The 13,429-nt window shown below is 38.8% G+C and overlaps 1 protein-coding gene across 1 annotated transcript; it reads right to left on the bottom strand.

Annotated features, from left to right (window-relative positions):
* Nucleotides 1-496: 496 nt before the first annotated feature.
* serf2b (small EDRK-rich factor 2b) lies at nt 497-2,402 on the bottom strand. The gene is made up of 3 exons (XM_056378825.1): nt 2,246-2,402; nt 1,298-1,406; nt 497-924 (listed from the first exon to the last, which is right to left on the bottom strand). The coding sequence occupies exons 1-3, from the start codon at nt 2,250-2,252 to the stop codon at nt 852-854; spliced, it is 189 nt and encodes a 62-aa protein (XP_056234800.1). The 5' UTR covers nt 2,253-2,402; the 3' UTR covers nt 497-851.
* Between the last annotated feature and the right edge of the window lie 11,027 nt (nt 2,403-13,429).

Consider the following 13,429-nt stretch of genomic DNA (forward strand, 5'->3'; position numbering starts at 1 on the left):
TGATGATGCACCCAATTAAATAGAAACTGGTGTGTTAATCAAAGAAATATTGATTATTCAGTGATTCATGGTTATGCTGTCCTTCCAGCAAAAGCTATATGGATTGAAATGTTTTATGGTGTTTAACTGAAAGGTTAAACTGGTTTCAGCAGCATGGGTGAAATTATATTTACAGACAAGTATTTGCTGTGGTAGTTTTTTTTTTTTTTTTTTTTTTTTTTTTTTTTAAGAGTTTAACCACATTTCTACCCTGACAAACTGAATGAAACCCAAATTATCCAAATACAAGAGTGCACAGAGAAATTGCTTGAAAAAGTTGATTTACTGAGAATTCCTCATCCACTCTACCATATCAAGGATTCAGTAAATTGTATATAAATGTGATGCCTAAAAGATGCTAACTTATTACTTAAAGGGTAAACACTAGCCTTTCAAAACTCCTACAACACAAGTACAAATCATGTGAAAATTTTACACAAACCAACTCAAGCAAGCATGAACTAAAAAGATACACTTTATTTGAAACCAGCAGGGGACATTTTTGTACAAAAATACACAACTGTTACGTAGATGCTTTGTGTCAAGAATTGTTCATCTTTCTCTTGCTGCTTACACCACTGATGCTCCTCTGCATGCAGCACCAACATGGGACAACCGTTAACTTGATCAGACATAATTTCACCGAGTAAAATAACAAATCCAACAAGCAATGTCATTTGCCATAGGGAAGAATGTAGGATCCTAGATTCTTGAGTCTAGACAAAGATGACAGATCCATTCTCATAAATATCAGGAAGAATGCTGAACATGGGATGTTCTTGAAACACTGAGTTGAATTCCGAATTCATTCTTTACTTGGACTTTGTGCTACTTTTCCCGGCTTCATTCGCTTTTTTCTGCTTCTGTTGCATTATCTCGGCATCCCTTGAGGAGATTTCAAGAGAGAATACAAATTGTTAGGGCAGACTTCACTGTATCACACACCTGTGCAAAGCGCACCAGTAACATCAGTAATTATGTAAGTGGAGTAGATTGTTAAGCAAAAATAACTTTGGGGTGGGTTTTTGCAGCACTGAAAATACCAGCAACCTTCATTGTGAGGTTTTAGAATTTCTTTTATTTATTTATTTTTTAATTGCAAAAAACTACACAACTGCATGATCAGCAGAGAGTGAAATAGTCCAGGGCCCTCCGTTTAGGTCGTGAAAAAACACGCTTTGGTTACAGAGCTGCAAAAATCCATTACTCAAGTTTGTGAGCACCCCATTTCTTCAATCTCACGCAGACTGCTGCTTACCTCTGCTTCCTTGCAGCAGCAGACAGCCCGTCGTCGCCCCTCTTCCCTTTACCACTTTCATTCTGCTTTTTGGCATTCTTCTGGCGTGCAAGCTCACGTTGGTTTCCTCCTGCAAGTCAGACAAAGGGGGGAAAATAACAGTGTGGCTGAACAAACTGAGTAATGAGCAACACATCAAATATGTGAGCTACACCCTTAAAAACACCTCTATCACTACATAATACAGAAGAGCAAGGGACATCAACCACTGACAGACAAGTGTCTACAAGCCATGATGTAAAATGACAAATGGTCTGTTAATAGTAAGTACGACTGCTTAATTGCAAAGGTAACGCTGATTCAAAACATGCGAGCAGCCGACGTGGCAGGGAGGCGCTCCAGAGCAGCTTCATGCCCAGAACAACAGCACAGGGGGCAGCAGAGCATCTTCCACCATGGTTTGTCGCACCAGTCAGGTAAAAATCAACGAAGGCAGAGGCACATTTGAAGACATAAAAACAATCACTGGTGATCAGTTTGACATCCTGTATGCTACAAGCAGAGTTAAAACCCAAACAATCGTGTTATGTCTGCAAACTACGGCTTTACAGTAGGCCGAAGGCTCGGACTAACATCTGGACAAGTAACGACCCATCGATGTTGACAAACGTACAATACGCACATAATGCAACACAGCTACGTGACGAACACACCACAGCACAAGCCCATCTACTCCACTTAAACATACTAATTCAGCACAGCTGGTGGTGTATGTGTGTGTGTTTTACTAACCAAGGCAAGAGTGACGTGAATTCTAGTAAAATAACGTTACGTCTATTTCAGCAAATAGACGGAACCCGGATCGGCTGTGGCCGTGGCTAACGAACGGCAGAAACAACGACCACAGACTACATGCAATCGAATAAAGTACATGAATGCCTTACAGTCAAAATATATGTCGATACCCACTGGTCATTTTAGTAATCGACGCTTCCTTCACCCGAAATCCAGATAAGCTCAGCCACAGGGCCGCTCGCTCCCTTCTCGTCGCTTCAGTCGCTGTTGCTGCTTTGGTTGCGCCCTGGTTGCGCCTTACTGTGGCTGCCTAATGTGCGCGAGACTTCCGCGCGAGAACCAGAACATTCCGTCTCCACAGGTTCCACTGCGCATGTGCCAGAGCCATCATCATCAATTGAAGATGATAAATGATAAAGATAAATTAATTATTAGAGAGCAATAACAAAGAGCAGGTTAGGTTAGTTGAATACGTTACCTAAAAAAAAGAGTCAGTGTTAATTACACTAATTAATACTAATTAATTACATTGAAAATCATGGACTACTACTATAATTATAATAATAATAAGAACAACATTGTTATTATTATTATTGTTATTATTGTTATTATCAGTGTATGGCTTCAAGTTTCCACATCACAGTTGTATAAGTTATATTGGACCAGGACTGGCCTCCTAGTTGTGATATTACATATGAATACACCTTAAACTCAGATCACAGAGCTGATGCATTCGACTTTCAGCAGAAGAATTTCCTGCGTCAAACTCTAAGCATATATCATTCTGTACACTGAAAGTCAAACATCCAGGAGAAGTGACTATGACTAAAACATATTTGCGAGTGGAGGGAGACTAATAAAATAATAAATAATAAAATATTAAAAATATTATGCTGTAGAATGGTCGAACCCTTGGCCAGGATGGTGAAGGCCAACACCAGGAAAGGGGACACATAGGCTACAGAGGGGCCCACATTTCTTTGTACACAGCTGCTTTGTAATGTAAGAATGTGTGTCAAATGAATTTAATTTTCATTCATTTGGTTGCAATCCATGTACTGAAGATGTCTGTGGGTGTCTTTTCAGTCACTGACTTTCATTTGGCACATTTTACTTAAATTTGTAATGTACTACTAAACAGCCAGCAGGTGGCAGACCTAGACTACTAGAGAAACTACACCGCTAACACAGGCTCCAAGTCATTCAAATATTATAATTTTAGAGTAAAATGATAAAAGTGTTGTATACTGAAATAGATTTCATGCAAAACCCTTAAACTTATAAACTGAATTCCACTGTAGTGTATTATGACACCAGACCAAATTTTGTATAACAATCACACAAATGGTCACATCATCACAACATGATTCCACTGATAATATTAAATTATTGCCCAGCCCTAAGTTAAAGTGCAAAATAGAATCTTCTTATTTCTGTTCTGCAATAAAATATACAAACAATGTTTTCCTTGCAGTTTTGGTAGGGTGACTTTATTGACTGTCTGGTTGTTAAATAGGCTGGATGACTGAGTCATGTCTGCCTAAAACTGAACTTTTACCCAGACACTGAATCTATGAATAGAAGAAAACAACTGAATGCAACTGAACCTACATGTGTCTACTGCACTGTAGGTCATGGCACAGTTTACCAGGGTGTTTTCCAAGTCAACACGTGTTTCATTTCAAGAGTCTGCAGCTGTATTTAACTAAACAGTGTCATAAACATGGCAGGTTTGGTTGAAAATGAGACATTTACTTAAATGAAGTTAACATTTATAAGGTAATTCTTGTTTTAAATGGCAGCTGTAACCTTAAGTCCGTGGTTGGCAAGATGATAACAACTATAGAGCCTGCATATTACATTTGGGATAAAAGTCTTAAAATGTGTTCATAATGGTGCATGTGAGCTGTGGGAGGAGAGTGACGACTGGGTTGGGTTTCTTGCTGAAAGACGAATGCTATATTTTAAGGACATAATTACTGTTTGAATACAATGAGCCATCAAACTACTGGTGTGATTGTCTAGCAAACAGCCTATTTGGGTGAAGAATAAGAATCTCTTTGAATTAAATTATATGCTGTAAGTTTGTTCTGGCCTGCAGGTCTCTGTAAATTATTTCTTGATGGATGTTCAGCTAAATCTTACTTTAACTGATAAAAGTAGAGCCCAAACACCTTTTTGACACGTTTCTCATCAAAGCCTTGAGGTCAAAATCATGTTTGCTTTCTCAAACATAATGAGCAGTAATTTAGAAACATGCTTGTGACAGAGGGTCATATATCACTTTGTCTGTTAACAGAAATGCTTATTTCTGTATTGATTTTAACTGTAGGCCGTAGTTACAATATGGTTTGCATGATTTTGACCCGACAAAAAGCTCTCAGCTCAAACTGAGGTGAGGAGTAAGGAATGCAGATGGACACTATCAGCCACAGGGTATTTGGGCACAAAAATAATTTGTTGACTGGTTAAAATCTGTAAAGTAACATTATAATCAATAATTCAGTAAAAAAAAAAAAAAAAGTGAGTGTCTACAGTCATGTTAGTAGCTCTGTAAGGCTGTACTTCGGCACAGTAGTGCTTTGAGCTAAATGCTAACATGCTCACAATGATAATGCTAATATGCCGGTGTTTAGGAGGTAGGGTTGTCACGATACTTGACGCCTATACCCAGGAAAATATTCAATACCATTTTCGATACCTGGGGGAGAAAAAAATGAGAAAAAATTAAGATGCATAAAAAAAATTAAATAAAGATTAGAACAGTACAAACAATAACATCAACGACAACACTACTTTCAGGATGTCTGAGGCAGTGCAAAAAAACAAAAAAAACAAAACAGTAACCTTACTCTAAGGAGTATGATAATACTATAAGACATGCAAATATATTCAGCTTCAGCCCTGTTTATTTTCTGTGGTTCTGGTGACCTGGCACCATATTTTCGTTGCTGATCAAATAGAGTTGGTAGGGTAGGCTGCTGCTGTTTGTCTAGTTGCTGGTCGACTTTTCTCAGCTTCAATCTGTGACTTTAAGACAAATATAACACTTTCCAGACACAAATAGTTCTGTTATAAGAGGTAGTGTGTCAGACTTCGTGAACTGGCACAACTGCATGTTGTTGTCAGGGAGAGATAGTTTGGCCTAGAGCTCTGTAACGATCTCCTTTTTCTAATGCTATATTGCTGTTAGCTTTAATAAATGCTGGGATTTGAACTTTGAATGAGTGTCCTGTTTCCTTCATCAAACCAACACGCGAATTCAGGTTACGAACTCAACACTATCTTAATGATAATTTAGCAGACGTCTGATGTGGCTATCGGCTAATTGCTAAATGGCTAACGTTAACTTGCAAAATAATTCCAAACGGCACTTTTACTTTTTTAATTTTCAAATAAAACAGGTTGCGAAGGTCCTTCAGCGGCAGGACTTGCCATGTTAATTTAGTTTTATGCTGGTGACGCCAGCTCAGTGTTGCAGACGTCAACTAGCGTTCATGGGTTCAGCTGCTAGTGAGGGGAGGGGCAGTGTGCTTGTGGGAGGGGCTGTGTGCTTGGTGGGAGGGGCTGTGTGCTTGTGGGAGGGGCTGTGCGCCTGTGTGCCTGCCTGTCTGCAGTGGCTGTATGAAGTTGTGTGTCAACTGGAGGAGGCGAAGACAGCGCTGTTGGTGTCGATACTGTTGCAAATGAGTATCTAATCCGATACTAAATTTTGGTATTGATTAGTATCTGCGTGTTAATTTTTTTGACAACCGTATTATGAAGTATAATTTTTATCGTCTTCACAATTTTAGCTTAATGTGTTAGCAATAATATGTAATAATAATATTTGCTAATTAGCTCTACACATAAAGTACAGCTGAGACTAACTGCCAACATTTGGTCAAAAAATCACGCCACCAAGGCTCCTCGGGCAAAAATCAAACTGTAGGCCATGTGCTAGGAGTCCCAACTTGTTGCCCACCAGACATCCAATTTAGAAAATTTTTAGAGTTGGATTATTCAAATAATATGTTTATCAACCGAGAAATAGTCCAGTGCAAAACTTACAACCAATTCAACTTTTGATGAACAAATACGCAGGAATTGGAAGACTAGAAGATTATTTGACCACTGACCTCTGTAGCTTTAACACTTCCCGACTGTGCTGACTTTCAGGACATAATGGATTTCCATGGCTTATATACATTTTATATACTTATGTCCATTTGGTATGTTTTTTTTTTTCCTTTTTTATTATTATTTTTTTATTTTATGGTTGATTTGATTTTCTGCAAAGACTGTGAGCATCTATTTCTGTGTGTACACACAGATCAAATAGACATTATTCCCTTTTTTTCCCATTTTCAGTGGCTCATAATTGTCCTGCTCTGGATGCAAAGTTAAGATTTAGTTTTATATCCTGGGCCTGAAACAGTCTATGGATTGTCCCATTAAAATTGTGTCATTTTGCCCCCCCCCCCCCCCCCCCCCCCCCCCATCCCCACACCCACTATACAGATTGAGAAACTGAGATCTTAATAATAGCAACTGCAGACAGGGGATTAAGTGAATAAACAGCCATGGCCTCTTTGTGCTACATGTGTACTGGGGTGTGAAGACTTTAACAGTGTGTAGAACAGCATGTTGAACACTGTGGTCAGTTTATTGGGCTGGTGGCGACACGACAGCCCAGGATGTCTGACTCTGACTTGTTTTCTCCACAGCTGCTTTCAGTGACAGCATCCTGCTTAAAACAAACTATTTTTGTCTCCCAGTGCAATTATCACCACCTGGTAATTTTGACAATGTTGACTGCTTCTGCTTTACAAAGCCTCTAAATGTTAATGCTGTCCTTGTGTGACTGCTGCTGCTCTGGAGCTCAGCAACTCCTCGCATTGTTTGATGTGTATCCAATTTAATCAAAAGGAGTTACTGGGGAGGAAATAGATTGTTTTCCATTTATTTCATACTATATAGAAATGTGGGATTTTATATTAAAGGTAAGAGTCCGCTTATTACCTCCAGCACATTTCCACACTGACTGCTTAGTGACAGATCCTTTTACATGACCACGTGTAGGTAAGTAGTTCAGTTTTGGCGAACAACTCGTGTGTGATGCTTGTCTGTCTTTTAAGTATGTGCTGTGGGGTGGTTATGTTAAAGTGCTACCACTGTTGGTTCCTCTGCCGTCATTTGATTGCACAGTCTTCATGAATGTAGGCTTCCCTGTTTAGAGTAGTCTTCGCTAACGCTGATCATGAAGTGGTGAAGCACTGATGTGTGGCAGTATAAACTTAGTGTGACAAGCTGGATGTATGGTGCATTCCTCTCTGTCTCATTTCACCGCTGTCATCCATCACGCTGCCAGAGTCCTGCCTGCTGTCGTGAATGATTGATGGGACTTGCTGATCCCATCTTCTGCAATGCCTTAATGTCCCACATGCCCGGATTGTTGGAGCTAATTTTGACATGAGCCTGTGTTGTTCATGCTGTAAACTACTGTACATGTATTTTTCTTCTTTTCTTAAAGCCTTTATTTTCTGGCAGTGAGAGCACATTTCACAAAACAAATCCAGTGACTGGCATATGTTCAGCAACTGTACCACATATGTTTGGAAATACATTTATTGTTAATATTTTTCTAGGTTTTAACATTATGTACAAAATTATGTGGTGTACATTAACCAAGCTGGTGGTTCACTAACATATTATTTTAAAACAAAAACTCTGACCTTATATCAAATATGTTACTTGTTTTCAGAATTGGGAACATTTTATGAAAAAAAGTATATTCCCATACACAACATTGACATTTCAAGGTTACATGGATCCCAAGAGCTTCTTATAATACAAAAATACTTATATAAGAACATAATATAACATAAACTAGTCAAGAGCAGTTTAGTGAGGATGTATTTAAGCACAGCAGTGCTTTGAGCTAAATGGTAATGCTAGCATGGCAATATGCTCACAGTGACAATGCTAACATGCTGATATTTAGCAGATATAATGTTTACTGTGTTGAGTGTCGTAGTTCAGTGTTTTAGCATGCTATCATTAACAGAAAGTACAGCTGAGGATGACGGGAATATCATTCATTTTGCAAATATTTGGTCATAAATCAAAGTACAAGTATAAATATTTACAAAAAATAAAAAATTCCATGGCAATCAATTGAATAGTAGTTGAGATATTTCAGATGATGCCATTCCTAGAGACACCACACCAGCTTGGCTAATTGGCTGCTTACAGTAGCTGCTGATGGATGTTTCAACTTCCCAACCATAAAATGAGTTATTGTTTGGTTGTGGCTATAAAGTTATATAACATTAAAGTGTATGATGCCAAGGCGAAGAACTATTCAATCTAAACTTTATTTTTAGGGTAAAATGATCTCAGGTGTCCTTTAGATGAGGGTGTGTATCATTCCTTTAGGTTGTGTGGAGTAGTAGTCCAAGGTTTTCAGATTTAACAAACATTTAAATTGGGGGCAGGATGTGGAGTTTTGCCTGTGGCATTTGTGTAGAGTGTCTCTCAACAATTAAGACTGAAAAAACTGAAACAACCTTCGTGAGTTCAGTAGAAAGCAAAGATATTTTCAAACTTGCTGTTTCTTGAGTCCAGAAAAATGAGTTACATGTGCAGCTCTCAGGGGTATCACCATCCTACATTATGTAATGCAGCGATTCATTTCACCTGCACCTTTGTCCTCCTCTGTACTGAACATAAAGCTTTCAGCAGTATAAACACAGTTTACATTGTAGGGAATAACAATAAAATGTGTTGAAGTGTGACATTGTTGAGGGAAATAGGGCATGTTTGCATGTGTGTTGGCTTCTCGGCCAATATGAGTGAAATCCTCGATGAGACAGAGATAGGCTGTTGGATGCAAAGCCTGAAGTGAAGGATCTATTGATAAAACTCTTTAACTTTCTCATACCTCAGTTTGTTCATGTAATCTAATCTTACATTTTTAGGTAATTTAAAAGCGTTGAACACATGAATAAGACATATTATTTTCCTTTTCTTTGTTTTCTTCTCTTTTTGGCTTAAACTGAAAAACCGCTGTTAGCAACATTAAAACATTCATTTGAACAATAAAACTTTGGTGAGTCAGACTGCTGAGTTCACCTGCTTCTTGCACAGACAGAAAATGAGGGGGAGGAGGGAGATGTTGCTGTTTAACGGCAGTTGAGCAAGACAAAACCACGTTTTCCCATTCTTTAGCATTTCCAACCCAATTTTAGTTGATCCATTGTTTCACCTTTTATCTGAGGTCTAACTACCAAGCCTGAGGGGAACTAGTCTACTTGATCAAAAGGTATTTGGGGACAAAAGAAGGAACATCAGCATCAAGGTAATTTTTCCCGAAGTGCAGATGCACTGGTTGACCCTGTGCTGTGGGAACACCGTGCACAATCCAGCAGGGGTGGAGATTAGGTTGGGTTGAATTTCACTGACATGAGCACGGATGTAACTTTCTGAAAGCACAGAGAAAAATTTCTTCACTTAATATATATATGAACAAGGGATCTGCTGCTGGCAAATAAAAGTAATTCACATATATTTCACTCAAATTTTTAACAGTTAGAGTGAGGAAAGGTTATGCAGTGTTTGACATACGGCAAAGATGAACTTGCCCTTACTGAACCGATACTGTCTAAGAAACCTTAAAACAATCATCACAATTTTGAGTGAAAATTCAGATATTTGTTTGCCCCGGTGAGAAGAGACTTTACCCTCTCTCTGAATCGATGCTGTCACAAACAGTATGGTAGGAGCTATGGCACCAAGTGAACATTGTGTGTGTTGATGATCCACAAATCAGCTTTCCTTATGTAACATCAGGTTCACACAGTTACGTTGTATTGCATAGCTACATGTGATAATCAGTCCTCTGATATAGCTTAACTAAATGTTCTTTCACTTGTCACAGAGCTAGAACAGTCATCTGAGGAGAAAAATTATGGATTTATTTTCCTACTTTTACACCAAAAATAGATTCTGTCTTATGGTGTGTTGCTCTTGTCTTTGTACCCTGGTTTAAGTCATTTGTAACCTGCTTTTAATGCCACAAAATGAAGGTGTGTTAGTCGACAAAGTTACTTGAGTGATTTTCAGTGAATTTGCTGTATATTTAAAGCATTTGAGGAAAAAGAACAAAGCCCACAGACGCAGACATAAAGCTGTTTTATGGATTTTCATTGCTGATGTTGTCAATATGCTGAGCAAAATGGCCTTACATCAAGACCAGTCTCATTACAATAATGAAATGAAATCATGACATTGTCCAGATGATGTGTTTTCACATGGTTGCCAAGGTAACAGCCATTTTCTCAGCTAATGCATTATGTCCAGAATATAGGGATGACTAGATAACACTGGATGGTGTGCTGGATTATACCAAGAGCCTCTGACAAGGTTAGAAAGTCTAACATCAAATTGATTTTGGAAAAAGGATAATTGCACCAGAACTGCACACACATACATCTTCTAAGGTGATGTAAGTAACTTTCAAAATATGGATCATCTCTTTCTTTATTTTTGCAAACATGTTTGCTTTCTGTCTGTCTCTTCATCGTCCTGCTGTGGATGAAGTCACCACTGTCTCCTGGCTCACTCATCTTGGTAGGTTCCAGCGACAGACGATGTGACTGACAGCTCCCAGCTCTGCATGTACAGAGCACAGACAATCATCCCGTCGCTTTGAAAAGGATGTGCAGTCCAGACTCAGTGAAAGCACTCTGTACACATGAAGTGTTGCTGATTCAGCTGAGCTCTCTTGTGACAATCTTTTTATGGCCAACATGGTACTGAGCACATCCTGTGCAACACATACAAGGTGGGCAGGATTAGACAGACTGTAATTTATAAAATGACAGAACAAAATGTGTGTAATTTCTAATCCAGTACATGTTGTAGCTGCAGAAGCAGTAACAGTCTATGATATCAAGCATGTCACATGAAGCTTGTGCTTTTCTATGCCTTTTAAGCTGTCAAACAGTCAGCTGCTGCCAGCTGTACTGCAGCAGCTTAAGCAAAGTTTTTATAGATGGAAATGTTGTGGTCAGTATACTTTGGTTCAACTGAAATTTCTCAACAGCTGTTGAATGGTTAGCTAGGAAGTTTTGTATAGATACTCATTGTCCTCAGATGATGAACCTTAAACACCACCAGCGGGCTGACATTTGTGGTTTGCCAACTACTGGATGGATTGCCATGATATTTGGTGAATCAGGTCAAAATTTTGTGGCGTACATTTTCATAGCCTTCCTGAAAGACATTTATAATATTGCAATCATAGTTTATCATGACAAGTGACAGAGGTGGCTCTGTAAAGAACAAAGAGAGTAGGAGAGAGATGCTGAAACCCAGCTTACTTTCTCACCTCCACAGCCCTGGTCAACCATGGTGTGAAGTGTGTGTGAATGTAGGACTCTCAATTTTGGAAAGTTACAGGATTTCAAAAATTCCATCAGGTTTGTTTGGTGGAGAAGTTCTAATCTATAATATAATTCACTTCATCATTATCAATGGTTGGATTATGAAATTAACTATGAATGTACAGCAAACCATTCAGACAACCAATGGAACATTTCAGCTGTTCCTCTGCACAAAATAAATGTAAATGTTCAGCACGAACCTAACTATGCTCCCAAAAGAGTGACTCTAAAAGTAGCATCCCAGATGTGGGAGTCTCCTCCATGGCAACTTGTCTTTACCAGGCCTCAATTAGCTGAGTGGCAGGACACATGGGAACCCCTTATCCATCTTGAGACAGGGCTCCCAGGACCAGAGAGGAGCGGATTGAGTACAGCAGGCTGGTACTATTCAGTAAAGCCCATTATTGTAGGTGTAGCAAATATCCACAGTGTCTTTTCCCTGAGAGAACACATGGAGACAAATATTATGAAGGGTGGAACCAAAGGCAAGGTGCTGCTTTAGTCTTGTTGCTTTTCCCAGGGCTCTTCAGCAATAAAAGACAGTGTAATGTGGATAATAATGACTACTTAACACAGTCTGTCCTGTGTGGGAGTTCGTTATTTAATGCCTGCATTTTAAAGTATCATCAAGCAGATCTTAGAACTGACAAAGTTATGAACATATTACAGATGCACAAAATACATTTCGGTGTGAGTTGTTGAATGACATAAAAAAAAAAACTCCACAGAATCTCTAATTGTGAACTTTAATCTTCAAACTGTGAACACAACATGACATATTGTAATCTTTGAGTTGATCAGACAGACCTGACAGCAGTTGGTTTTTCAAACATTTAGCAAACACAGAGCAACATCATCATTCATTCGGAGTCATGTTTCTGGCCACCTCCTTTTAGCTCTTTTTTTGGTCTCCACCAACTCCTGAGATAAACATCTGGCTCTTTAGTCAGTTAATTTAGTTGCTAATATTTTTCTGTCTGCCATTTGGTGCTGAGCAGGTAGCAGATAGTGGGTTTTTCATGGTGATTTTGCACTGAAAATGACTGGAAACAGTGCTGATGAGAGTTGTGAGAGTGAACCAAAACAGTAAAGTTGTGAGCCGTAAAAACAAAACAATGAGCCAAAAGACACTAAAACACTCCATTACACTGAGCACAACCGTGCAGTAGGGTGATAATTCTCTGTGGGTTTTGTCACTTCTAGCACAGTTAATATAAAAATATTGTTTAGCAGCTTTGATTTAGCCCATGTAATTCAAATAACATACTTACATTTGCCAAAGAATGCACCAGTGTTTTAGGTTACGACCTTATCTTCTAGAAATCCAGTTTTATCATAGTAGTGCAGGAAAACAAATCAATATACACATTAAAACATTACATTGAACATTATGTTTGAAGCTTTTATTCTTATCTGCTGTCACTATTTACTCTATTTTGCTGAACTGATGGCAATATAGAATTGTAACTCAGGTACAAAACAAGATAACTCTACCTGCGTCTGCTCATTTGTCCCAGACTGAAGAGGTTGTGTCTGGGCAGGATGATGCATGTTCTGTCCTGACTCAGAAATCCACCAAACTCTACCACATCTTTAGCTCTCAGTCATCTGCAGTAATAATGAAGTTGTTCTGCATCATGCCCCGGTTCATCAGCAGCAAGACCTTAACTTTCACATGCATGTAAGAGTTTAGTACATTGTCAAAAAAAAAAGCTGTGGTATTAATTCATCACCAAAATGACCAAGAAATATATATTTGCAATACATTTTAAAAAACATAAGAAAGCCTGAGATGAAGCCCTCTTTCTTCCTCTGTCTTGTGCTTTTTTGGTTCATTTAATGTGTCTTTCTTTCCTTTTAGGGAACCTGCCGTGCAGCTGTGGCAGTGTGAAGGCACCTGCCCTGAATACGATGACGTCTGTGGCCTGAGTGA

The sequence above is a fragment of the Seriola aureovittata genome, chromosome 1, assembly GCF_021018895.1.
Source record: "Seriola aureovittata isolate HTS-2021-v1 ecotype China chromosome 1, ASM2101889v1, whole genome shotgun sequence".
In the NCBI taxonomy this organism is placed as follows: Eukaryota; Metazoa; Chordata; class Actinopteri; order Carangiformes; family Carangidae; genus Seriola; species Seriola aureovittata.